This window comes from Leopardus geoffroyi, chromosome A2 (genome assembly GCF_018350155.1).
Source record: "Leopardus geoffroyi isolate Oge1 chromosome A2, O.geoffroyi_Oge1_pat1.0, whole genome shotgun sequence".
Lineage (NCBI taxonomy): Eukaryota > Metazoa > Chordata > Mammalia > Carnivora > Felidae > Leopardus > Leopardus geoffroyi.
In genome coordinates this window covers 922,067-945,989 of record NC_059331.1, presented here as the reverse complement: position 1 = coordinate 945,989, position 23,923 = coordinate 922,067, and the positions used below count along the sequence as shown (strand labels likewise).

The 23,923-nt window shown below is 61.1% G+C and overlaps 1 protein-coding gene and 1 long non-coding RNA gene across 6 annotated transcripts; both read left to right on the top strand.

Annotated features, from left to right (window-relative positions):
• The first annotated feature begins 170 nt into the window (after nucleotides 1–170).
• On the top strand, nucleotides 171–1,267 carry LOC123605022. Its single transcript, XR_006715549.1, has 2 exons — nucleotides 171–724; nucleotides 760–1,267. It is a non-coding gene; the product is annotated as an uncharacterized LOC123605022 (long non-coding RNA).
• Nucleotides 1,268–4,828: 3,561 nt separating this feature from the next.
• On the top strand, nucleotides 4,829–15,463 carry MBD3 (methyl-CpG binding domain protein 3). 5 transcript variants are annotated; one of them, XM_045491252.1, is made up of 6 exons: nucleotides 4,829–4,969; nucleotides 9,969–10,128; nucleotides 10,812–10,949; nucleotides 11,756–11,846; nucleotides 12,142–12,319; nucleotides 12,751–13,550. In XM_045491252.1, the coding sequence occupies exons 1-6, from the start codon at nucleotides 4,956–4,958 to the stop codon at nucleotides 13,067–13,069; spliced, it is 900 nt and encodes a 299-aa protein (XP_045347208.1). In that variant the 5' UTR covers nucleotides 4,829–4,955; the 3' UTR covers nucleotides 13,070–13,550. The 5 variants fall into 5 exon arrangements, with proteins under 5 accessions (XP_045347208.1, XP_045347211.1, XP_045347209.1 ...); XM_045491255.1 differs by lacking the exon at nucleotides 12,751–13,550 and adding an exon at nucleotides 13,805–15,463 and having other exon boundaries at nucleotides 4,830–4,969; XM_045491253.1 differs by lacking the exon at nucleotides 12,751–13,550 and adding an exon at nucleotides 13,805–15,463 and having other exon boundaries at nucleotides 4,892–5,065.
• The last annotated feature ends 8,460 nt before the right edge of the window (nucleotides 15,464–23,923 follow it).

Here is a 23,923-nt window from a genome sequence, read left to right as displayed (position 1 = left end):
GGTGCGTGAGTTCGAGCCCCGCGTCGGGCTCTGGGCTGATGGCTCAGAGCCTGGAGCCTGTTTCCGATTCTGTGTCTCCCTCTCTCTCTGCCCCTCCCCCGTTCATGCTCTGTCTCTCTCTGTCCCGAAAATAAATAAACGTTGAAAAAAAAAATTAAAAAAAAAAAAAAATTTCCCCACAACTTGGTGTAAAACAGCAAACATCTATTACCTCTGGGTTTCTGTGGGCAAGAATTTAGGAGTAACTTAGTCGGGTGGTCCTGGCTCCAGATGGCTCAGGAGGAAGCAGTTAAGGCATCCGAGGCTGGACCGGGGCGGGAGGAGCTGCTCGCGTGGGTGCCCTCGTGTAGGGGCCTCGGGGGCCACTTTTCATCTCTGCAGGTGGACACCATGGGTCTTTCGTGACCTTTCCCCAGAAGTGTCTCCATCATCACCTCGTCCACACCTGTCAGAAGCACGAACCCACATCCAATCCTCACTCCAAGGGAGGAGAACTTGGGAAGAGTCTCAGACCTTGCAGACATGTTAACCCATCACATGAAGGTCACAAAAATGACCAGGTACAGAAGGACCTGTGGCACACAGTCCGTTCTCTCCCTCCCGCCCAGTTCTGGAAAATTCTAGAAACAGTGTGCGCATACATGCGCATTTGTGAACACAGCCGTTCCGTCAGTCTGCCGTTACAAAACACCAGACTGGGTGGCTCAAGCAACAGGATAAAAATGTTCTCCATTCTGGGGGCTGGAAGTTGAGATCCAGGTTCTGGCAGGGCTTGTTTCTAGGAAGTTCCTGCTTCCCGAGTTGCAGACTGCCAGCTGCCTTCTTGCTGTGTCCTCACGTGGCCTTTCCTCAGTGCACCTGTGCAGGGAGGGAGGGACAGCAAGTCCCTGAGGACGCAAACCCTATCTGGACAGGGCCTGACCCTTCTGACCTTGCTTTCCCCACATCACACCCTGGGGCCCATCTCCAGCAGCCACGCTCGGGACTGGAGCTTTAGCACAGAATTGACGTGGCGGAGGACACGTTTGGAACCGCCGCGCGTTTCAACTCAAGTACTGGCGTTCGTGGTCCCCTCTTCTGCACGTCATCTTTTTAGCCAGGGCACATTTCCTGGGGCCCGTAGCACCGCAGACGATGTCTGCGGCTGTGAGGTGGGCGCCTCGTTACCAACACTTAACTGGTCTGTTAAATCCTGTCGATGCCGCCGTAACAACACCTGTGTCACAGTGTCACTGCAGACACGTATAAATAATGTCTGTCGCTTAAACACAAGTGAACAGGGGCGCCTGGGTGGCGCAGTCGGTTAAGCGTCCGACTTCAGCCAGGTCACGATCTCGCGGTCCGGGAGTTCGAGCCCCGCGTCGGGCTCTGGGCTGACGGCTCAGAGCCTGGAGCCTGTTTCCGATTCTGTGTCTCCCTCTCTCTCTGCCCCTCCCCCGTTCATGCTCTGTCTCTCTCTGTCCCAAAAATAAATAAACGTTGAAAAAAAAAAAAATTTTTTAAACACAAGTGAACAGCTCTGAGATAAGTGAGTTGCTAAGTTTTTCTGCTTCTGCTTTTTTTAACAATCCCCAACTCACGCAGGGGCTGGATAGTCCACAGCCCCGGGGCTGTGCTGAGTCGTAGCATGACCTGAAGCGGAAAGAAACTTGTGCCCCTATTCCCATAATTTTGTGTGCTTTTGTAATGTTTAATGGTTTTAATGAAAATATAGCTGAGTTTGCTTCCACGAAAGCCAGAAAAGTCGAATTCTAACTCAGACTCTGTTATAAATACAATATTTAAACAAATTACTGTGAGTTTTAATACAGCTTTTCAGGGACACCTAGGAGGTTCGGTCTGTTACGCGTCTGGCTTTGGCTCAGGCTCATGAGCTTGAGCCCCACATCTGGCTCTCTGCTGTCAGCGATCCCCCGTCTCCCTCTTTCTGTCCCTCCCCGGCTTGCACACGCTCACTCGCTCTCAAAAGTAAATATTTTTTTTAAAATACAACTTTTCGGTATTTTTTAAAACTTGACTTAGAGAGCAAGCAGGGGAAGGACAGAGAGAAAATCCCAAGCTGGCCCCATGCTGTCACTACAGAGCCCTTTGCGGGACTCAAACTCCCGAACCCCAAGATCATAACCTGAGCTGGAATCGGGTCGGCCGCTTGACCGGCTGAGCCCCCCAGGCACCCGTACAACTTTTCAGTATTTTAATGCTTTCCCAACCACTTTAAGTCCTGAGGGGGGCGGGGTCACAACTCTTTCATTTTGTCTTGGGCTCCAAAATGGCTCAGCACAACGCTATTCAATCCTTTGTCTAAAAATTTGACGTTTTGGAGAAATAACAAAAATTTGACATCTTGGAGACGCCTGGCTGGCTCAGTTGGTAGAGCCTGTGACTCTTGATCTCAGGGTCATGAGTCTGAGCCCCACGTTGGCTGTAGAGATCACTTATAAATAAATAAAAGTTGACATTTTGTGTGTCACGGGTTTTTGCATTCATCTTAAGTGGTTACAGTAGTTAAGTAGACTGAGGTCTTTGGCACAGCTTTCCATGCCACACCCCTGCTGAGTGCCAGGCAGGCCTCCTACCAGCTCGGGGACTGCGGGCTGGGAACATCCGTACTGGCATCGATTGGGTGGTGTGAGGGATGCTGTTCAGCGCCCCGTGGTGACCAGGACGGCCCCCCAGTCACCCAGCCCCAGTGGTGACAGTACTGAAGGGAGAGGCCTGCCTCCTCACATGTCAGCTGGTTTGGTTTCTGTAGATGGGCAGGAGAGGGCGTCTGCTTGGGGCCTGCGCCAGCCAGCCAGCCCAGGAAAGGGAGCTCGTTTCCAAAGAGCAAAGTTCCAGCAAGCCAGGAGGGGAGCACCACTGCCCGTCCCCCTTCCTAGGGCTCCCAGCCTCTCCTCTCTGCTGACACCCCCATCATGTCCACCCTCCCCGTAAATTCCGTGCCTGCTCACAAAGGCCCTGGACCAGCCCTTCAGGGGGCAATCCCAGGGGCTTGGGCCCCACGATGTTCACAGGCCCCGCGTCTATGCTCTGGAGACAGCCTGGGCTCGGGGGGGTCAAATTCCCTGAGAAGCCAGGGCTGACAGGCTGGATGCCCGAGGAGAAGGGTGGAGGGGCGCTACCTAGGGAGCATTTTTGACTGTTTATTGTGGTGGTGTTTTGGTTTTTTTGTTTTGTTTATAAGTAGGCTCCACACCCAATGTAGGGCTAACTCAACCCTGAGATCAAGAGTCACATGCCCCACTGACTGAGCCAGCGGGGCAGCGCCCCTCAATGGTGGTTCTTAAGGTCAAATCTTAATGACCCCACAGTACACATCCATCAATACTGTACTATCAAAACCCAGAAAAGAACATTAGCAAGGATGTGGCAAAATAGGGAGCCTTCATGCATCACTGGCAGGAATGTGAAATGGGGCAGGTGCCGTGGAAAGCAGTTGGACAGTTCTAAAAATTAAACCTAGAATTACAATGTGACCCAGCAATCCCACTTCTGGGTATGCACCCCAAAACTAGAAAGCAGGGCCTGGGGGCGGTACCAGGGGCCTCTGACACAAGAACGTTCGTGCCTTCACGTGGGTTCACTGACCGCAATAACCACCCATACCTTTGTTTAACTAGTTCTTAACATAAATAAAATCGTACAAGCGAGAAAAAGACCCGCAGTAGTTACGAGTATTGCCCTCCACAAAGGCCAGGGTCCTGAAGTCCTGGGTCCTGGCCTGAACTCTCCAGCCAGGAACCAGTGCCCAAACCAGCTTTGCACGGTGACCGCTCAGCGTGCCAGCCTGACCGCTTTGCCCTTTTACCTGTGAGATCGCAGGAGGAAAGGAGGCGTAAGGAACTGTCAGAAGCTGCACTTCACCTCAAAACATGAAGTAAACGAGTTACTCCTGCCCTCCACGCGGTGGTCTGGGGCTGCCCGACGAGGACCTGGCTCCGACCCGAGCGTGACCACAGGGCTCCAGGGCAGTGAAGACCCCGGCCCTCCGCTGTCCTCGGCCGAGCAGGCCCCACCCCCCCGCCCTGCTCCTCTCTCACACAGGGACCGGACGCCAGGTCAGGCCCGTCGGGAGACTCAGCCTTCCCCCGGGACTGGTCACAGCCCTGTCCACTCGTTCAGGCGTCTTTCCTTCAACACCCGCCCTGGGCCAGCCACAGGAGGGGCTGAGAGGGGGAATCCACCGGTCTCACGCCGCGGCCAGGAAGGGCTTGGGAGAGGGGTCAAAAGTGGAGGCGAGAGATTCCGTAGGAAGGTCCCAGACTTGGGGACGGAAGGCCGCCGTGCTAAAGGTGCAGCCGGGAGAGGGGGGCTCACTCCTCGATTCGGAGGCGTCAGAAAGGCGGTGGGAGCGATTTGGGGCGTGGAGGGCGGCGGCCACCGACGGTGCCCGGAGGCTGGGAGGCCAGGGGGACGGTGGGACGGATCGAGGGCCGACACTGGAGCGGGTAACCCGGGATTCGAGCGGGGACCTGGGGGCACGGGACGAGAGGCAGAACCCAGGACGGGACAGCGCGCGGGCGCGGGGCGGTCCGGCAGCTGGCCGGTCGTGGGGCCGAGGGCGCAGGCGCGGGGCGGGGCGGGCGGACCGCGCGCCGCCGCCGGCCCCACCCCTGGCCGCGCGCTGATTGGGGCCGCCGCCGTGGGGCGGGGCCGGCGGCCGCGGGGTGGGACCCGCGCGGCGCCTGCGCAGCACGGGGCCCCGCGCGGGCGGGTGGGCGGAGCGGGCCCCCCGAGCGGGGGCTGGCGAGCGCGGGGAGGGGGCCGAGAGGGCGGCAAAGCCGGCGCGTGCCCGGCTGGGGGCGGAGGGCGGGGGCCCGCGGGCCGGAACAGCCGCGGCAAGTGGCGGCGGCGGCGGCAGCGGAGGCAGCTGAGGCGGCGGCGGCGAGCGGGGGTCCGGGCGGCGGCGGCGGCGGCGGCGGCGGCGGCGGCGGCGGGCCGAGGAGCCGGGCGCGATGGAGCGGAAGAGGTGGGAGTGCCCGGCGCTCCCGCAGGGCTGGGAGAGGGAAGAAGTGCCCAGAAGGTCGGGGCTGTCGGCCGGCCACAGGGATGTCTTTTACTATAGGTGAATGAACGTGCCGGCCGGGCAGGGCCCCAACGGGCGCCTCCCAGCGGCCTCTGCGGCGGCCTGGGCGCCTCGACCCGGGCTGCGGCCTGGGCCCGCGCGTGCGTCGTGCGTGCGTGCGTGCGTGCCGGCGCGCGGCGGCCCCAGTCCAGTGCGCGTGCGTGCCCCCCCTTCCCGCGGCCGCGTGGAGCGCGGGTCGGCGCCGGGCGGGCGGTGGCCTTTGTTCCCGCGGCCGCAGCAGGCCCACTGGCGGGGCGAGGGGCGCCCGGCGCGGGCCAGACGCCGCTGGGAGGCGGGGGTGGGGGCTGGGCTCTCCCTTGGATCGGCGGGGCGCGCGCAGCCCGAGGCGGGGACGCTCTGGGGGGCCGGGGCCCTTCCCGGGGTGGCGGGGGCCCTCCCCGGGGCCGCGTGCTTGAAAGGGCCGCCCCTCCGCCATCCACGGGCCCCCTCCGAGACCGCCGCTCCCGTGAGTCGTGGCCCCTCCAGTCTCAAAGACAGGAGGCGCGAGACTTCGTGAGCACCCCTCCCCCAGATTGCAAGGAGGGGCTGCCGTTGGCCGGGGAGAGATGGCGAGGAAGGTTCTCGGCGGAATAAAGAATTAGTGGGCGGCTGGCAGCCCAGCCCCAGACAGTTGGCCACCTGCTGTGTTCCTTCTCCCTCCTTTTTTCTCTCCGATTGGTGGAAGATGCTTTTGTTTCTGAGCCAGCTTTGATGGCTCTCTCCCCCTTGCTTCAGGATCCCGGGTGGGCACGTTCAGGTCTCTGACAAAGTAAAGAGGGACACCGGCCACGTGTTGAAGGCGGGCCGGTGCTGGGGGTCGTGCCACTGGTCAAGGGCCCAGAAACTGCCTGGGTGATGCCTAGAGGGGCGGGAGTGCTGTGCTGTCCACCCAGCACTTGAGTCCCTCGTGGGCCTTTGCCAGCCCCGTTTGGGAAGGAGTGAGGGAAGTGAGCAGGGAAGGAATGGCAGCTCGTCCAGTACCCGCTCAGGTTCTGGGTTCCAAAAAGAGCAGGGGCCCTGTGACTTCTGGCATTGACCTCGTGGAGCCACAAGCAGCGTCTCTTGGGGACATGTCCACTGCTGCGGTCTGCGACGTCACTCTCTTTCTGACTGTTTAAAAAGCCTGAATCTTTGCGGTTCTGTCCTGCTGGGTTAGTGAGGAGGTCTCCGTTTGGGAACCACCTGCTTGGTTTAATTCCAAGCATGCTTGTGTGTCGGCTTTTCTTTTTAGATGTAAAGGCCGAAGAAGCGGGTCTCTCTAGCTCTAGTCCTTTGTGAATTTAACAGACACCCTCTGCAGCACCTGCTGGGTCCTGGCCATTCAGTCAGATGGGAGTGAGACCTTCTTCCCCTGGGTGACAGCAGCAGCTGGCACCCTGTTACTCCCGTAGTTACAGCTGGTGACCTACACTGAGAAGTCCCGGGGTCTGTGAGGACCAGTAATGGGGTGCTGGGTTGAGGCTGGGGCAGCTCAGCGAGGGCCTCCCTGAAGAGGTGACACGCAGCTGAGCACTGACCGTGGAGCTGGGTGGAGCTCTCCGGGCAGAGGGCATCCTGTGCAGAGACCCTGGGAGGCTGAGCCGAGGTCGGCACGGCCGGAACACCTGGAGAATAACGTTGCCCTGCCTCTTGTCCCCACCTGTGTGTGGGCCTCTTTGGGCCTCGGCCAAATGGGACCTCACTCTGAGGCCCTAGACCTGAGCTTGGGGTTCTGGCAGCAGGGAAAAGCTCCAAATGGGCCGGACAGATAACCCAGAGGTGGGCCTGAGGGGAGGAAGAAGGGGTAGGGTCCAGCGCCATCCCCAAGTCATTGGTCTGGATGACCCACCAGGCAGGTGGGTGTCACCTTCCCTCCCGATGGGTGGGAGGTTTGTGGGGGGATGTGGTCGGGAACCCGTGATGTTTTGTGGAACATGTGTCTGTGGCCTCTTCACCTGTTGGGGCTCCTGCGCAACCAGGCAACCGGGCAAGAGCACGGATGGACTTTGCGAATTCTCGTAATGCAGAGGGAAGGCAGAACACAAGGGCTTTGAGTCAGGCCTGGATTGGGGTCCAAGCCTTGTCCCTAGGAACCGGTGGATCTCGATCTCCTTGTCCAGGGAGTGGAGGAAGCGAGTGCGTGCTTTGCCAGATTGTCACTCAGGACAGGCGGGGTGACCTCACACCACTCCCATCGTTGTAGCTCGAAGACCGGGCTCTGCTGAGACTGGGGGGTGGGCGGCGGGAGCATCAGGCCGCAGCCGCGTCTCCTCTGTATTGTGAAAAGAAGCTCGCCGCGTGACAGTTTTGCCCAGGCAGGAAGCTGAGGGTTTGTGGGATGTTAGTGCCCTGTCCTCAGGGCTCGTTCTTTGGAGGAGTGTAGAGTAGAGAGGAATCCACCAGAAGATCTCATTGCTCAGGAAGAGCAGAAGGTGCTTAGCACATCGCCCCCTCCCCCCTTCCTAGGGCAGCAGGGTGAGGTTGGCTGTAAGCAGGTGCACTTTGCTGTCAGGGCCTCACGGGTGTCAGTGCCCACTCTCTGGTCCAGGCGACCCTCACAGCAGCCCTTTCTACAGACGAGAACGGGGGCTGCCTTTTGGGCCTGCGTCCATCTCCTCTGGCCTGAGGCTCTGGGCTAGGTGCTGGCTGGTGTCCCCACAGCCAGCCACTTGACAGGGGCCAGCCCGCAGCCGTCCGTCCCCACTCCGTCCCCATGCTTGTAGCCCCTGGTCTGTGCTCTTTTATTCCTATGTGTGCAGTTTTGTTAAATCCAGGGTTGTTAGGGGTGTGTGTGTGCGTGTGTGTGTTTTTCTCAACAAAATATCAGGGACATCTTCCTCTGTTAATACAGATATCTAGAACCTTTGTTAAAAGTTGGGACATAATCCACATTCTCTCTGATCCATCCTTTGAAAGTGTCCTATTCGGTGGTTTTCAGTACATTCACAAAGTTGTGCAGCCATCACCACTACATAGTTCTAGAACATTCCATTCCCCAAAATGGGGCCTATGCCTGTTAGCTTTGCCCCCCCCCCCCCCGTGCCTCCCCCAGCCTCTGGGATCTACTAACGCACTTTTTGTCTTGTTCTTTTGTTTTTTCTTAAACACCTTTTTTGAGATTAGGATCTACACCTCATAGATCACCCATTTAAAATGCGCGACTGAATAGTTTTCACACATGGGTACGGCGACCTCCACAGTCGGTTTTAGAACATTCTCCAAGAGAGCCCCAGACCCCCCAGCCGCCACGTGCGAGTTCTAAGCAGCCACTTCTCTGTGCCCCGTGTCTAGTTCCTGTTCTCGTGTAGCAGGCGCAGGTGACTGGAGGCCAAGAGATGCTGGCGAGTGTTTCGCGGGGTCCCCTCCTCCCTCTGTGTGGCTGTAGTTGACCCAGGTTCCTTCCTACGGCCCTGGGCACCATAGGCTCTGGTCGCATCAACCAGCACAGCGTCCTAGAAAAGAAAATCTTCCCGGAGAGTCCCCAGCAGCCTTGGGACCCCGGGCCGCCAGGAGCTCTCCATGCCGGGCGCCTGGGCCCGGCACACGTGGCCAGGCCCAGGGTAACAGCACGGTTTGCAGCCGCGGCCCTGCCTGTGCGGAGCTCCTGGTGGGGGTTCCCAGAGCGCAGCTGGCCACACGCTGGGGTCCTGGCGTCGTAGGAGGGGCTTCCTTGTGGCCGTACCAGGTCCCACCAGGTCCCACGACCCTCCATTGTCCCTAGCAGAGTGGCGGGGGTGGGGAGCAGACAGGCAGTTGCTTGAATTAGGGGCTCATCCCAGAACCTCTTCAGGGGAGATGAACAAAATAAACCCTCCCCGATCTCAGACTGATGAGCTGTCACAGAGAGTGACTGCTCATCGCGTTGGCAGCAGTGACGTGCTTGGAAAGGCACCAGGCCTGCTGGGTACCACGCAAGTGCCGCCTCTGGCAGCTTGAGGGAGAGGCGAGCCGCAGACCGCACAGCTTACCCACTTAAAGTGTGCAAGGCGATAGATTGTGGTATGTCACAGTGATGCGGCCATCACCACGGCCAACTTTAAAACGTTCCATTGCCCCCAAGAGGAGCCCCGGCCCCCACGAGCCCCCTTCCCGTCCGTGGATGAGCCCGTTGTGGACGCTTCACGCACGCGGGCTCACACCCCGCGTGGCCTCTCGTGTCTGGTTCCCTCCCTGAGCGTCGTGCTTTCGGGGCACCGGGTGTGGGCGCCTCGCTCCTGCCGGCGGCCGAGGGACATTACTGTGCACAGTGGACACGTGATGTTTGTTCATCGATGGAGAGTTGGGCTGTTTTCACTTCGTGCCTGCTACGAACCCCGCTGCTCCGAACACCTCCGGGTGGCAGTTTTGCGTGGACGTGTATTTGCCCGGCCTGAGGTAGATGTTGAGCGTGGGGCTGCCGTCCGGTCGTTGGAGGAGCCGCCTGACTTGTCCACGGTGGCCGCGCCAATCGGCGATCCCAGCTGTCGTCCCTAACACCTCCGGGCCCCGTGTGGGTCCTTTGTAGCTCCTTGGCAGCCCTGTGCTCCGTGTCCGTAGCTTCCCAGACAGGCAGGTAGCCCCCGGTCCGTCCGCAAGGTGAACAAGGGCACAGAGCTTCACGGCCGGGGCTTCGTGGCTCCTGGTCTTCCAGTTTCCTGACGGGTCCCACCCCCAGGACACCCCTGTCCCCGACACGGTACCCACGAGGAGACTGTTGTTAGAGCACCTGCTATCCCGGGTTCTTTTCTCCAGAACATGGCCTGATTCTGCTTCCGGGAGTTCTGAAACGTCAGCCGGGCTCCCAGGGCTGGGCCCCGGCCTTGTCCCGTCGGTGTGTTCCTCCCGCGGTGCCGGCGTCTGCCGGGGGCCCTGGCCGAGAGGCGGCGCTGGGGGCAGGGGTCGGCCCAGCGCGCCTGCCCGCCGCTGACCCCCTCTCTGCCCGCAGCCCCAGTGGGAAGAAGTTCCGGAGCAAGCCGCAGCTGGCCCGCTACCTGGGCGGCTCCATGGACCTGAGCACCTTTGACTTCCGGACGGGCAAGCTGCTGATGAGCAAGGCAAGCCGGAGCCGGCAGAGGGTCCGCTACGACTCCTCCAGCCAGGTCAAGGTGAGCGCCCGGCCTCGGGCTCGCCGTTCGGAGCCGCTGTTGGGGCACCTGGCTGGCTCAGTCGGTGGAGCATGGGAGTCCAGGTCTCAGGGTCATGAGTCTGAGCCCCCCGTTGGGCTTAGGGTTTATCGAAAAACCTAATTTAAGAAACACGTTAAAAAAATCAACGCTTTTGGCGGGGAGAGAGAGGTTTCCACGCGTCCGGAATCGTGCTGAGGTCCTATCTGTTGAGGGAAATTTGGAAGCCACGGAAAAGGAGAAAGAAAGGAAGATGTCGTCTGCACTCTGTCCCTGGGAGAGGCCACGGGCCCGCTGCCGCCGGCTATCTCTGGCGTGTGTGTCGCAGTCTGTCGCCCAGCCCAGCAGCGGGGCCAGAAAGCAGCACCTGTTCGGCCGGCGCCCGGTGACACTGTGCACTCCAGTCTCCGATAGATGCCTGTCCGGCGGGGGGGGGGGGGGGGGGGGGGGGGGGGGCAGGGGGGGGATGCGCTGCGGTCCTGGCTACAGGACAGTGCCAGCCAGGGTGCCCTCTGGGCCACGCCCCACGGACAGGACAGGTGCACGGCCAGTAGGCAGGGTCTGGGCCAGATCTGTGGACGCCGCGGGCCCTGCTCCCCGAGGCCCCCAGGACGAGCCCCCGCTGAGGCCCCGGGGCTGCGGTGCCAGCTTGTGTGTCTCTGCAGGGCAAGCCCGACCTGAACACAGCCCTCCCCGTCAGGCAGACGGCTTCCATTTTCAAGCAGCCGGTGACCAAGATCACCAACCACCCCAGCAACAAAGTGAAGAGTGACCCCCAGAAGGCCGTGGAGCAGCCTCGACAGGTGAGCCCACGGGCCCGGCCTCCTGCCCCCACGCTTCCCGGGCCGCCGTGTGCCAGCCTAGCTTGCGTCCTGTGGGGGCACACGCGCCGCCTTACAACCTGCTTTCTAAAAACCATGATCACCTGTGCTTTTGTGCGTGTTTACAAACGCCCGTACGTAGCTGGCGTGCGGCCTGGGTGGGGGCAGGAGGCCGTGGGAGCCCCTCACGGGCCCCCCCCGTCTTCACCGCCCTCGGTGGCACTTGGATTGTAGCCAACTAAGTAACCACTCAGAGACCTGTCCTCTGCCTCCTGCCTTGGAGCACGCCTCTCAGTGCACTGTCCCCAGACTCCCCGGTGCCGTCTGTGGGCGCGAGCTCCACGCACCTTCAGGGGCTGCTGGGTCCGTCCCCTGCCTGTCGATGGTGCCCAGTCGTGGTGGGTTGACCGGGTCCATCCCCCTGCGCCCGGGGCCTCTGATGGGCCTCACAGCTCAGCTCTGGGTGGACGTTGCGCCTCTGAACGTCAGCGTGAGGGGGGCATTGCCCCGCTGGGGTTGGGCCATCTTTTGGGAACCATAGACTGTCAATGCCGACGGCAAGTCTCGCTTCCCGGGTTGGGGCCTCTCCGGCCCCGGGAGGACCAGGCAGAGGCCAGCAGCACCGTCGTTCCCAAGCGAGGCGCTCTGGCAGCTGTGGGGGTCAGAGGTCACGCCGGGACTGCCACCCTCCACGAGGATGCGCCCCAGCTCTCCCCCGGGGCACGGCTGCCTGTTGTGGGGGCACAGCTGGCCGTCCGCCGGCCTCACGTCTGTTTGTCCGGTGGCAGCTCTTCTGGGAGAAGAAGCTGAGTGGCCTGAACGCCTTCGACATCGCCGAGGAGCTCGTGAAAACCATGGACCTCCCCAAAGGCCTGCAGGGTAATCCCAGGAGAGGGGTGGGGCTGGGCAGGGTGGGGAGATTGAGGGGAAGGGGGGGGGGGTGCGGCACGAGGGCTGTCCTGTCCTGCGGGGCGGGTCCCGAAGAGGCCCGGATGTGTGTGATTTTGCTCGCGCGTCGTAAAAACACAAGCACGCCGTAACCGCGAGTCCCAGCCTCTGCTGCTGTCACGAGAGGGATCGTGTGCCTGTGATGGGAGACTCGGGAGCGAAACCAGAGGCTGAGGGAGAGCGGCCTCGGGTGCCCGGTGCTGAGCGCCCTCCTGCCCCCTGGTAGGCGTGGGACCCGGCTGCACGGACGAAACCCTGCTGTCGGCCATCGCCAGCGCCCTGCACACCAGCACCATGCCCATCACTGGGCAGCTCTCGGCCGCCGTGGAGAAGAACCCCGGGGTGTGGCTGAACACGGCCCAGCCCCTCTGCAAGGCCTTCATGGTGACCGACGAGGACATCAGGTACCGGCCCGCGCGCGCCCGTGGCCGGCGTGGCCCCCGTGTGTGAGAGCTCTGGTCTCCCCACGGTCCCGCTGTTCCGCCGGCGCTCTTTGGGGGTCGAAGCGGATGTGGTCACCGCGAGGGCACGGGTGTGGAAAGCACCCACGGGAGCTTTTCTGCGAGTCTTCAACCGAGGGCAGACCAGAGGCGGCCTGCGGAAGGAACGGGAAGCATCCTTGCCGTTTGGGAATGTTCTTGGGAAGAGAAAGTGGCTCTTCCCCGTGTGGACAGGCTCACAGTGTAGCCTGCCCGTCTCGGGCACGTGAGGCCTTCAGGGTGCCTGCCGGGGGTGCCGCAGAGAGTGCCGTGAGCCCCAGACACACCCCGGGGCCTGGGATGTCGGCCGGGGGCTGGGGCGCCTCGGGAGGGTTTCCCAGCCGAGCTGGTGTCAGGTGCAGGCGGGCTCGTGGCGGGAGGCGTCCGTCTGCTGGAACCATCTGGGCAGGCGTCCCGGCGAGGAGATGTTTGAGCCGGCAGCGTGGAGCGTGTGTCCTCTCGAACCGAGGCGTGAACACACAGCCGAGGTCAGAGCAGGTAGGGGCTCTCTGTGGGCCCCTCACAGAGAAGGGGCCGGAGCGGCCTGTGGGCGGGCGCCCTGCCGCAGGACTGAGCCGAGCCCCGGGCCCCGCAGAGGAGTGCGCTGCCAGGGAGTTGGAGGTAGAAGGGAAGAACGCGACCGTCTGGAAAGGCCAGATGGGTGTTTACGGCTGAGCAGAACTTCTAGAACTGGGAGAAGCTCAGTCCCGAGGGAGGGTCAGGCAGTGGACTCGGTCGTGTCTGGAGAGGGGACGAGCGGCCGGCAGCGTGGTGCCACACGGGCCGGGGCCAGCGTCTGATAAGCCCGGGGACAGACGCGTGCCGGGTCACGTTCGGGCGAGGGAGGGGAGGCGGGCCTTCTCACAGTCTGGGCTGACGGCTTTCTAGGCTGTGGTAGCAGAAGCCACAAGACCGAGAACGCCGTTCTCCACCTAGAATTGTGCGCCTGCGAAACTCCCATCAGCCACGGGGCGAGTGACACTCTGGCCGGGTGCGGTGACCCGACACCTTTGTCTGCTTTTTCTTTGCAAACCCCGCTCGAGCGACGGTTCGGGGACTCCGTGCACCCGTGCGCTGGACCCCAGGGGGAAGCAGACAGGCGGTGACCCATCGGCCGGGCCTGCGGGGCCTGCTGGGAGGGGCAGAGGCAGACGGGGGGGGGGGGAGGGGGGGCACGCATCTGGGGACTTGAGTCCCCAGCCCCGGGGTCGCCCAGGCGGAGACGGACCGTAGGACACGGAAGCTGAGCCGGAGGGCGGCTGGCTCTGCGAGGGTTGCCGCCAGGATACGGGACAGAGGGCCCCGGAGGTGACACGCCCGCGTACGCCTGCCCGCGCTCTCCTCCTGGCCTCGCGCCGCCTTCCCGGGGGCGGGGACGTGCCGCGGCCAGCGCAGCCCCTGTGTCCCCAGGAAGCAGGAGGAGCTGGTACAGCAGGTGCGCAAGCGGCTGGAGGAGGCGCTGATGGCCGACATGTTGGCGCACGTGGAGGAGCTGGCCCGGGACGGCGAGGCTCCGCTGGACAAGACGGGCGCCGACGAGGACGACGACGAGGACGACGAGGACGACGAGGAGGAGCCCGACCAGGACCAGGAAACGGAGCACGTGTAGCAGGTCGCTGGCCAGGCGGGTCCCGGTCCGCAGCTCGCGCGCGGGCGGGGCCCGCGGGGGTGAGGGACGTGCCCCACGCAGGGCGGCGGCTGCGCCGGCGTCCCCGGAGGGCAGCTCCCCGCCAGGGCGCCGATGGCGCCCTCTCCCCGTCCTTGCGGAGGCCCTGCCCGCGGGGAGCCGCCTGCCGACCCCGCCGTCTCCGCGCTTGGACCGGGCTCTGTGGCCGGGCCCGGCCCGGGAGGAAGGCGGCCCCTCCTGGGTCTTCCCAGGCGTGTCCCCTCCCCGGGGTCCCCGGGGGCATGGCCGGAGGACCGCCCCTGCCCGGCGGGCTGCCTTGCTTGCTCCTCTCCAGAGGACGTGAGACCCGAAGTGCCAGCCGCTCCCGGGCCCTGCCCGCGGGAGGCCCCCGCTTGGAGCCGTCGCTGTCATTCCGCGGTGGACCCGGGGCCGGCCTCGTCCCCACGGCTGCCTCACACAGGACAGCTGCCCCCAGGCGGCCTGCGAGGGTGCTCGAGGGGCCAGAGAAACGTTTTTTGGAACGGTCTTGGCCCCCGGATCCCTGCACGAGGGATGATGGTCCAGGGCCAGCACACCGGCCTTTCCGGAAAGGGGTGCGGGATGGCTCCCCAGCCATGACGGCCCGGAGTTCCTCCGGAGGCAGTGGGGCCAGCCAGACGTTTTCCTTCAGTAAACCCGGGACACGGATGAGGCGGGACGTCCGCGTAACGGCCCGAGCCTTGTGTTGGCCGCACGTGGACGTGAACTCTGTGGACACCTGCCCTGCCAGAGGCTCGGCCACCGCAGAAAGAAACTGCTCACGGCCAACTGCCTCCCTGTCTCCTCCCTCCCCCGTGCAGCGGGGACAGTGACTCCCGGCTCTCGGGGCCAAAGCTCTCCCGAGTTCCCATCCTGGGGCGTGTTTTCCGGCCCAGCATCCCTGAGCGCCCGGTGCCCCGAGCAGCAGTCTCCGGGGAGCCCTGGACACAGGGCGTCAGAATTGTGGTCCTTAATCCCCGTCCCCTCCAACCCTGAGTGCCTTGGGTGAGGGGAGCCACCCTGTCCCTGCCCGGCCCTGCCCCACAGCCTGAGACTGTTGGGAAAGCCCCGGGTCGCTGCCCCGTGCGGCTGTCACCCTGGCTGATGCAGGGGGTGGGGGAGGTGGGAGCCACCTGCGCCTCCGAGGATGTCAGACCGGCAGCATCTCTCAAGCCCAGTCAAAGCACAAACCCTCGAGACCCACCCACGGGGTGCCCCGCATGGGCTGTGGTGCCGATGCCGGCCGGGGGGGGGGGGGGAAGGCCCCTCCGCGAGGCCGCGGGCCATCCTGCCCTTCCCGGGGGGCCACGGCCACTGAGAGGGAGCTACGTCCGGGGCTGGCCCCTGTGCGGGCCTGAGTGCGGGGGCCCGGGAGGCACCCTGTCGGTGGGCAACCGTTGAATAAAGCCATCTCGGTGAGTGTGGTTTGCAGCCTTGGTTTAATTCTGAATACCTAGGGCCTTTGTGTCCAGGGAGGGTGGACCCCCACCTGGGCCTTCAGCGCCGGTTGTGTTTGTTGCCTTGTCACGGGCTGGAGACGGGGCTGGGGAATCCGAGGACCCCGGTGGCCTTTCCCGGGGAGGGCGGAGTCCCCCCAGGCCTCAGCAGCTCCTCCCACTTTTGGTGAAAGAGCCAGTCTGGTGAAGGCTTCCTGAGGGCTGAGCACCTGCCCAGAGGAGTCCCTGTGACTGCCTCAGAGCCCCCAGGTCCCCTGCTGCCAGGACCGGAGAAAGCCCAAGTCTCAGGCGTGGGGGGTCTGTGCCGGGAGCTCAGGTGGGGGGGGCGTCCTGGCCGGCTCCCAAGGGGACTGGGGACTGGGGCCCTGCATGGTAAGGCCCCTGCCAGCCCCGGTGCCCGGCCAGCCCTGCCCCGCATCTACGGGCAGCAGACGGTCTGCCCTGCCTGGGGTAGCAGGGAGGCAGCTGCCCGGATCCCCTGCTGGGTTTTCCATGCCCGTGTTGCAGCTGGAGCCTGGGCCCGGAGCCCCTCCACTCTACACCCCTGCCACATGGGGCTTCTGTCTCTCCCGCCCACACCCTGCTCTGTCCCCGCGTGCATTCACTCTGCTCTGCAGTCAGTCCTGCCCTCCTGGAAGAGCCCAGCTCCCGGAAGGGAAACCGGCACAGGGTAGCACCTTGCCAGGGGGCGCCAGCTGAAAAGACACCCAGCCTGGCGGAGAGCTTACGTCTCCCTGACCCCAGGCCCAGAGAGTCCCTGAGTGGCCACTGACCTTGGGACCTCAGGAGCGAGAACAGTGTCCAGGGTGCCTGCCCAAGGGCCCATCCACAAATGAATGGGTACAGAAGACGTGTCCGTCCACACAGTGGACTGGGACAGTGGCGCGAGGGTGAAATGCTACCCGCCCCACAGTAGGGCCTCCACACAGCCCCGAGCCCATCCTGACCTTGAGCTGGGGCTCTTGGCAAGCCTGAGGGCCCCTCCTGAATTCTTTCCTGTCCCCAGAGAGACTTGTGGTGCAAGGACTGAGGAGGGCGATCCCGGGCCACGAGTCCCAGGATGCGTCCGGCTCCAAACTCTCCCGGTGCCACCTGTCGGGTGCCATCAGCTCAGGGATATCCACGCTGCAGACCGGAACCACCCCCGTGTCTCCACCGGGTGCCCAGCTGTCCCCTGTCCGGGGCAGGCATAGAACTTCCTGAACCGCGAGAGCCTCCCAGGGCCGCTGTGACGCATCGCCACACGCCGATTCCCTGATGGTCCTGGAGCCCACGTAAGTCCAGGCGTGGGCAGGGCCGGGGCCCCAGGGAGCCCCATCTCCCCCCTTCCCCGGCTTCCAGGGGCGCCGCATCCTTGGCCCGTGGCCTCTCCGTCGTCACAGCCAGCAGCGCGGATCCATCCGTCTCTCTGCCTCCGACCTCGTTACCCTGAAGTAAGATGCCTGGTCTTTTTGGGAAGCCTGCAGCCCGGCGTGGCCTGGCCCCTGTGGCTTGGCCATCTCACCTTTCCGTCCGAGCTCACTCCTGCCGCCTGGCCTTTGTGTGCGGGTCCCTCGGGGAGGCCGGCAGTGGCCGCACAAGGCCTGGAGCTGGTCGAGCTCAGGACCCACGGAGTTTGAGGAGGAAGGGAGCCTCGGGTGACCTCAGGCAGTGACTCCCAACAAAACAAGTTGGGATTTTATTAGTCAGATGGTGGCAGGACTGGGGCAGAGGGACCAGCTCGCTCAGATTTCTGGAATGGTCCAGTCCAGCCACATACGGCAGTTCAGTTCAAACTGGCTACAACTAATTAAACAGCCCCTTCCTTACACACGGGGCTGGTGGCTACTGAACTGGACAGAGCAGACGGAGAACGTTCTGTCATCTGGAAAGTTCTAACACATTCTGTAACAGAGACTCGTAGGTGCGTCTGGGTGGCTCCATTGGTTTGGGCGTCTGACTTTTTTTTTTTTTTTTTTTTTTAATATTTATTTATTTGAGAGAGACCAAGGGCAGGGGAGAGGAGCAGAGACAGGATCCCAAGCAGGCCCCATACTGTCACCGCAGAGCCCAGCGTGGGGATCAGTCTCACGAACCACGAGATCATGACCTGAGCTGAAACCAAGAATCGGCCACTTAACTGACTGAGCCCCCCAGGCGCCCCTGAAGTGCCTGACTCTTGATCTCAGCTCAGGTCTTGATTTCAGGGTCGTGAGTCTGAGCCCCGCCTTGGGCATGAAGCCTACTTTAAAAAAAAAAAACAAAAAAAAAGTCTAGAACAGGGGCTCTTTGCTTTTGCTAGGGGGCTGCCCAGACGCCCATCCCCAGTAAGACTGGGCAAGTCTTGGTCGAGACTCAAGGCTCTCAAAAAATGGAAATAACCCAAGGGTCTATCAACAAATAAATGGATGCAGAAAATACGTCCACGCACGCACACGTCCCTCGGCCACCAGCCGCCCAGGCCGGCTGCCCCGCGGACAACCCTGAACACGACGCTCAGGGAGGGAACCAGCCACAAGAGGCCACCGTGGGTTTTTTGTTTTTTTTTTTTTTCCAAACGTGATGTTAATTTTGCATCAACTTGCCGAGGCCGAGGGATGCCCAGGTAGCTGGGACACGTTAGTTCTGGGTGCGTCCACGCACGTGTCTGGAAGGGATGAGAATTTGATCCGGCAGGCAGCGTGGAGGGATCGCGCTCATCAACGTGGGCATCGCTCAGTCCGCCAGGGGCCCAAATGGAACAAAACGGTGTCGCCTTCTCCTCCTGAGCTGAGACGGCCGTCTTGCGCACGCAAGGCAAGGCCCCCAGACTCCGGCCAGGTCACGACCCTCCCAGGGCTCCCGCTTGTGGACGGCGGGCCGTGGGCCTCTTGGCCTCCATAACCACGTGAGCCAGTCCCCTTGTGTCCCCTTAGAGATCTCTCCGTGGGCCCCACTGCTTCCGTTTGCCCGGAGAGCCCTTAACACGGCCAGAGCGGGACTCGCTTAAGTGAAAGGTCAGGAGAGGGCAATCCGTAGAGACAGAAAGTGGATTCATGGGTGCCAGGGGCTTGGGGGCTCGGGGGCTGGGGGTGCTGCTAGTGGGGACAGGGTGTCTTGTTTGGGTGATGATAATGTTCCGAGGTTGACAGCGGTGATGATTGCACAAGTCCTTGATTTTCCTAAAAGCCACTGAACTGTCTACTTTAAAAGGGCAAACTTCGGGGCGCCCGGGTGGCTCAGTCGGTTGAACGTCCGACTTCGGCTCAGGTCATGGTCTGGAGGTTCGTGGGGTCGAGCCCCACGTCAGGCTCTGTGCTGACAGCCCGGAGCCTGGAACCTCCTGTGGATTCCGTGTCTCCCTCTCTCTCTCCTGCTCGCAGCCTGTCTGTTTCTCTCTCTCTCAAAGATAGATAAATAAATAAATAAGCATTTAAAAAATATTTTTTAATAAATAGAAGGACAAACTTGGATGCACATGAATTGTCTCAGTTTTAACAATAAAAAGATTTCAGGGTCTCGGGAACCTGAAGTGTGTGCAGAGCGACGAGATCCCAGCCAGTTTGCAGGGAGACCGCGGGCGCCTACACGGCCATCGGGGAGGGGAGAGCGGGAGGCCTGCAGGGGACACAAAGCTGCTGGGCCAGGAATCTTGAAAAACAAACAAAAAAGACAAAAATTAACTTCGGCTGAGGGCAAGAAACTTGCTACAGGAGACAGCACAAAGCAAGCCCGTTATGGACGTGGCGCTCCGGAAGAGACTGCTCCACGGGGGCTGGACGGCAGTGGGGCGGGAGGGGACTCTCTGGGCTGCAGGTCTGGGCAGGCGGAGTTCATCAACCTGGTGGTAAAAACGGGTGTGTTTTCTGAAACTAATATAACACTGTATGTTAACTGCCCGGAATGAAAATAAAAACTTAAAAAAAAAAAAAAAAAGCGTGTTTCGTGGCACGTAAATTCCGTCTCAGACAACAACACTTGATCCACAAACGTTATCTTGAGTCCCAAATCGCCGGCCGTGAGCACACGTTATCGTGATAAGGGAGAAGGCTGAAAATACAAACTCCAGGGAAGGCCAGTTTTGTGGTTTTATATTCTTTGGCAATGTTCTTTTTTTCCCTTGACCGTTTCTTCTTTCAAAATGTGCCCACGGAGGAGGGCAGCCCTGGAAGGGGAGCACAGCGGGAGGAGCACGTGCCCGGGCTCCCCCCGCCAAGCCACGCAAGCCCGGTGAAGGGTCCCGGGAGCTGGTGTAATAGGGTCTCTTATCACAGCACTTCCCAAGCACATTTTAAGAACTGTTAAAAAAAAAAAAAAAAAAAAAAAAAAAGCATATAGTTAAAAATGCAGAGGTCAATGTCACTAAAATCTTCATGATGGAAAGTAGCCATGCCCGGCCCCGTGCTCCCCAGAGGAGAACCTCTTCCAATGGTTATGCCGATTTCTTCTGGCATTTTCCTCCATGCTGCGTTTTATCCTTCTCGGTCCCCCAAACTCCCACCCCCGTCTCAGCCCCGTCCCCATCAGCAGTCACCCCCCAGTCCCCGGCCCTCACGAGCCCCCTTCCTGTCCCTGGATGGGCCTATTCTGGACGTTTCACACACGTGGACTCACACCCCGCGTGGCCTCTCGTGTCTGGTTCCCTCCCTGAGCGTCGTGCGTTCGGGGTCCGTCCGGGGCGCAGCGGGTGTGGGCCCCAACCCACCGTGGGGGATTTGGATGCTGTTTTCATTTCCAGACCTCTCCAAAGGAATCTCTCAAAGGACAGTTTCTTCTTTTTAAATTTTTTTTAATGTGTATTCATTTTTGAGAGAGAGAGAGAGACAGAGCGTGAATGGGGAAGGGACAGAGAGAGAGGGAGACACAGAATCGGAAGCAGGCTCCAGGCTCCGAGCTGTCGGCTCGGAGTCTGATGCGGGGCTCGAACTCACGAACTGAGAGATCATAACCTGAGCCGAAGTCGGATGCTTAACCGACTGAGCCACCCAGGCACCCCTCAAAGGATAGTTTCTAAACTTAAAAATAGGGGCTTAGTTGGTTAAGTATCCAACTCTTGGTTTCGGCTCAGGTCATGATCTCACAGTTGGTGAGTTTGAGCCCCGCCTGGGGCTCTGCGTTGACAGTGCAGAACCTGCTTGGGATTCCCTCTCTGTCTCTCTCTCTGCCTCTCCCCTGCTCATGCTCTCTCTCTCTCTCAAAATAAATAAACTTCAAAAAAAGTAAACTTCAAAAAATATATATATGTGTATTTTTTTAAGTTTACTTAAATATATATATATTTGGGGGAGGTACCTGGGTGACTCAGTCGGTAAAGGGACTTCAGCTTGGGTCATGGTCTCATGGTTTGTGTGTTCAAGCCCGCATCAGCCTCTGTGCTGACAGCACAGAGCCTGTTTGGGATTGCCTCTCTCCCTCTCTCTCTGCCCCTCCCTGCGCCCCTCCCCCCCCCCACTCTCTCTAAATAAATAAATAAATAAATAAATAAATACACTTTAAAAAATTTTTTTTTTTTATTATGGAAAGTTTTGAAATAGACAGATGAAACCCACGAGCCGGCACCAGCCTCAGGAAGGATGCTCGGGGCCCCTGCCGCCCCCCCAGAACCGCCCCCTCCGCTCCCACATTGTTCCATTCCAACACCCCACTGGAGGCACTTCAGCTCAGCTCGGCACAGAGTCCAGGGAATTCTGCAATGACCCTCACGAGCCCACCGCCTACAGCGACCACGCACGGGTCGGCACGGAAGGGTGAGCGCTTCTCACGCGGGGTGACCGTGCACCCAGGGGACCTGTCTGCGGACATTCTCGGTCGTCCTGCCTGGGGGGGTTCTGTGGGGTACACTGTGTGCCCCCAAAGGATTCGTCCATGCTCCGATCCCTGAACCTGTGAACGGGACCCTGCTTGGAAGTAGATGTAATGAGTTAAGATGCGGTCGCACTGGAGCGGGTGGCCCCGAATCCAATGGCCGCTGACTGTCCTCGTGAGAGACGTGGACACAGAGGCACAAGGAGAAGCCACGTGACTACGGAGGCCGACTGCGGTGAGGCGGCCACGGCCACGGCACGCTGAGGCCTGCCAGCCACAGTCCCGCCATACCTTGGCCTGGGATTCCTAGGCCCCGGGACTTGGAGAGAATAAACTGGTGTTTGAAGCCACGTAGTTTGTGGTAATTTGCTAAGTGAGACCAAAGGAAACTAACTGGGGGGGGGGGGGGGGCTCCTGGAACCAAGTAGCAGAGGCCAGGGCCGCGGCTGGACATACCACAGTGCCCAGGAAAGCACCCCCCAGAGAAGGACCCGCCCTGGACGTCAGCAGCACAGGGCAGAAAGCCTGTCCCAGGGTTTACCAGCAACCTTTCACCCTTGGCGCCATCCACGTCTGCCCCTCCCTCCCCCTGTCCTATTCCTGCTGTGTCTCAAGCCACACTGGGGACACCGCCTTCTGCCTCCCCAATACTGCAGCGTGCACGCTGCCCGGAGGTCAGTGCCTTCCAGTTCTGGAAGGACTTCTAAAGGGCATCACCGCAGGGCCGTGGCTGAGCACCCATGCCAACATCAGACAGGGCAGCGTTGACGCGTCCTGATGGTACGCTGGTTCGAAGACTCTAGAGTCCCCGCTCCCTCCGTTCTTCTGACTCCGAATCCGTTTGCCGGAAGGTCCTCCTTTTCAAACTGGCAGCTGTCTTTGCTCCCAATGGCCGCCTCCCCACAGCCCAGCGGCTCGGTGATCCCCCAGTCCCAGTTCCCGGAGTGCCTCTGTGGCTTTCTCTCCTGCTCACTTCCCTTCCCGTGGTAGCGCCTGTGACTCCGTTAACTTCCTCCCTCGTTCTGCTGGAGCGCATCTTGCTAAGCTGATCTGTGCGGACTCGGCTGGCAGGAAACCTCTTGATTCTTCCTCCCAAACCTTCGGGTTTGCCACCACTTTCCCCAGGAACCTAGGCCTTCTTTTTCCGGGTCATGTATAATATGGCCTGGAAGCGTTTAGGAGTCCCAGGACCCTTGACAAGCCTTCCGAGGACCAGCTGCGGGGTCCCGGCTATCCAGAGACTCTGGCCCCACAGTCCCCTTCCATGATGTCTTGGACAGCTCCCTCCACTTCCCCTCTGCTCTCTCTGGGATCCTTGGCTGATTCCTGTTCTCCCCCTCCGCTCCAGTTCCCAATTCTTTTTGCCTGACTTTCTAGATTTCTCCAACTTGAGTCTTTCAACTAACTTCCCGCTGAAGTTTTAATGCGAGCTACTGTGCTAACTCCCAAGCCCTCTCTTGTTCTCTGTCCTCGTCACCTTCCCGTTGGCTGGATGCCTGCCTCTGTGAGCAGAGCCTGCACACGCCCCCTACCCCCAGGTACACTGGTGTCTCCGGGTGGCAGCCAGGAGCTGGGGGCGGCTTCCCCCAGGCCACTCTGTAGCTGTTTCTCCCCCATCATTAGATGCTGCCTCCCTTCCCAAGTCCCCCAGAGGGAAGGACAGGACATGTGAATGGGGCCTAGGAGCGGAAACTGGAAAGCAGAGAGGCAGGGAAGAGACGGCCATCGTGGGCGCACAAGTGCCTAGCCCAGGACGTGAGCCACCCTGCACCCAGCTTGTCTGAAGCCCTCTCTGCAGGGACCGATGGGGCCAGGAGGTGCGTTAAGGAATGTGTGTGTTGGTGCATAAGCTCCAGAAGTGCGCCCCGGAGCAGGCCACGCCGTGGCCTGTTCTCCACCCGTCGCTACCAAATGAGTCTCCTTTCGCCCACTATTATTGTCCCTGCCCCCAGCTGAAACATGTCTGACTTCTCCCCACCCCTCCAGCAGGCCAAAAGGACAGGCCACCTCCTTCCACCCTGGCTGGGGCCCCAGGAAGGGGGATCAGCAGGCACTGATGATCAGTGCTGGCGACTGAGGGGTAGGGGGACGTGAGGCTGGCCCAGTGGGTCAGCACACGTCATGTGGGTGGGTGGCTATAGCCAGTGGACTCTTTTGTGGGAGTGATGGGGACAGGGCCTGTGGCTGGGAGACCAGGAGGGTGAGCGGGAGCGCCAATCTACCCATCTGCAGGTCCCTCCAGGCCCCCCCACCCCCCCACTGCCAGGGGGACTTGGTCCCATGGGGAGGGCACTGGACATAAGTTATCACAAGTGATGAAATACTCTGGAGTGTTCAAGTGCTCAAAAGAGAAGTCTGGGACCCTGAGAGAGACACTTAGGCTGGATGTGAACCTGGGGGTCAGGAAAAAAGACATTTTAGGGTGGGGAAGGTTCCAGGCGTGGGCATCCAGGCAGCAGTGTCAGGGGCGCCTGTCAGGGAAGACTGAGGTGTGGGGAGAATTGACAGGGGGTGGAGGAGGCTGTGGCTCAGGCCCTGCATGGGGTAGGGTGGGGGGTACCCCGGTCAGGGGGGAGAGCCGGGGGCAGGCAAAAGGAGCCAGCCGCTCCCTCTCCCACCTCGGGAACCTGTGTCCTGCGCCAGAGGAGGTTCCACAGCCAGGCA

Bases quoted from the DNA above. Each gene is read 5' to 3' on its own strand.
- MBD3 (XM_045491251.1), top strand. From the start codon at position 4,956: ATGGAGCGGAAGAGGTGGGAGTGCCCGGCGCTCCCGCAGGGCTGGGAG. The intron at 5,066-9,968 runs GTGAATGAACGT...CTCTGCCCGCAG, and splicing joins AGGGATGTCTTTTACTATAG to CCCCAGTGGGAAGAAGTTCC. The intron at 10,129-10,811 runs GTGAGCGCCCGG...GTGTCTCTGCAG, and splicing joins ACTCCTCCAGCCAGGTCAAG to GGCAAGCCCGACCTGAACAC.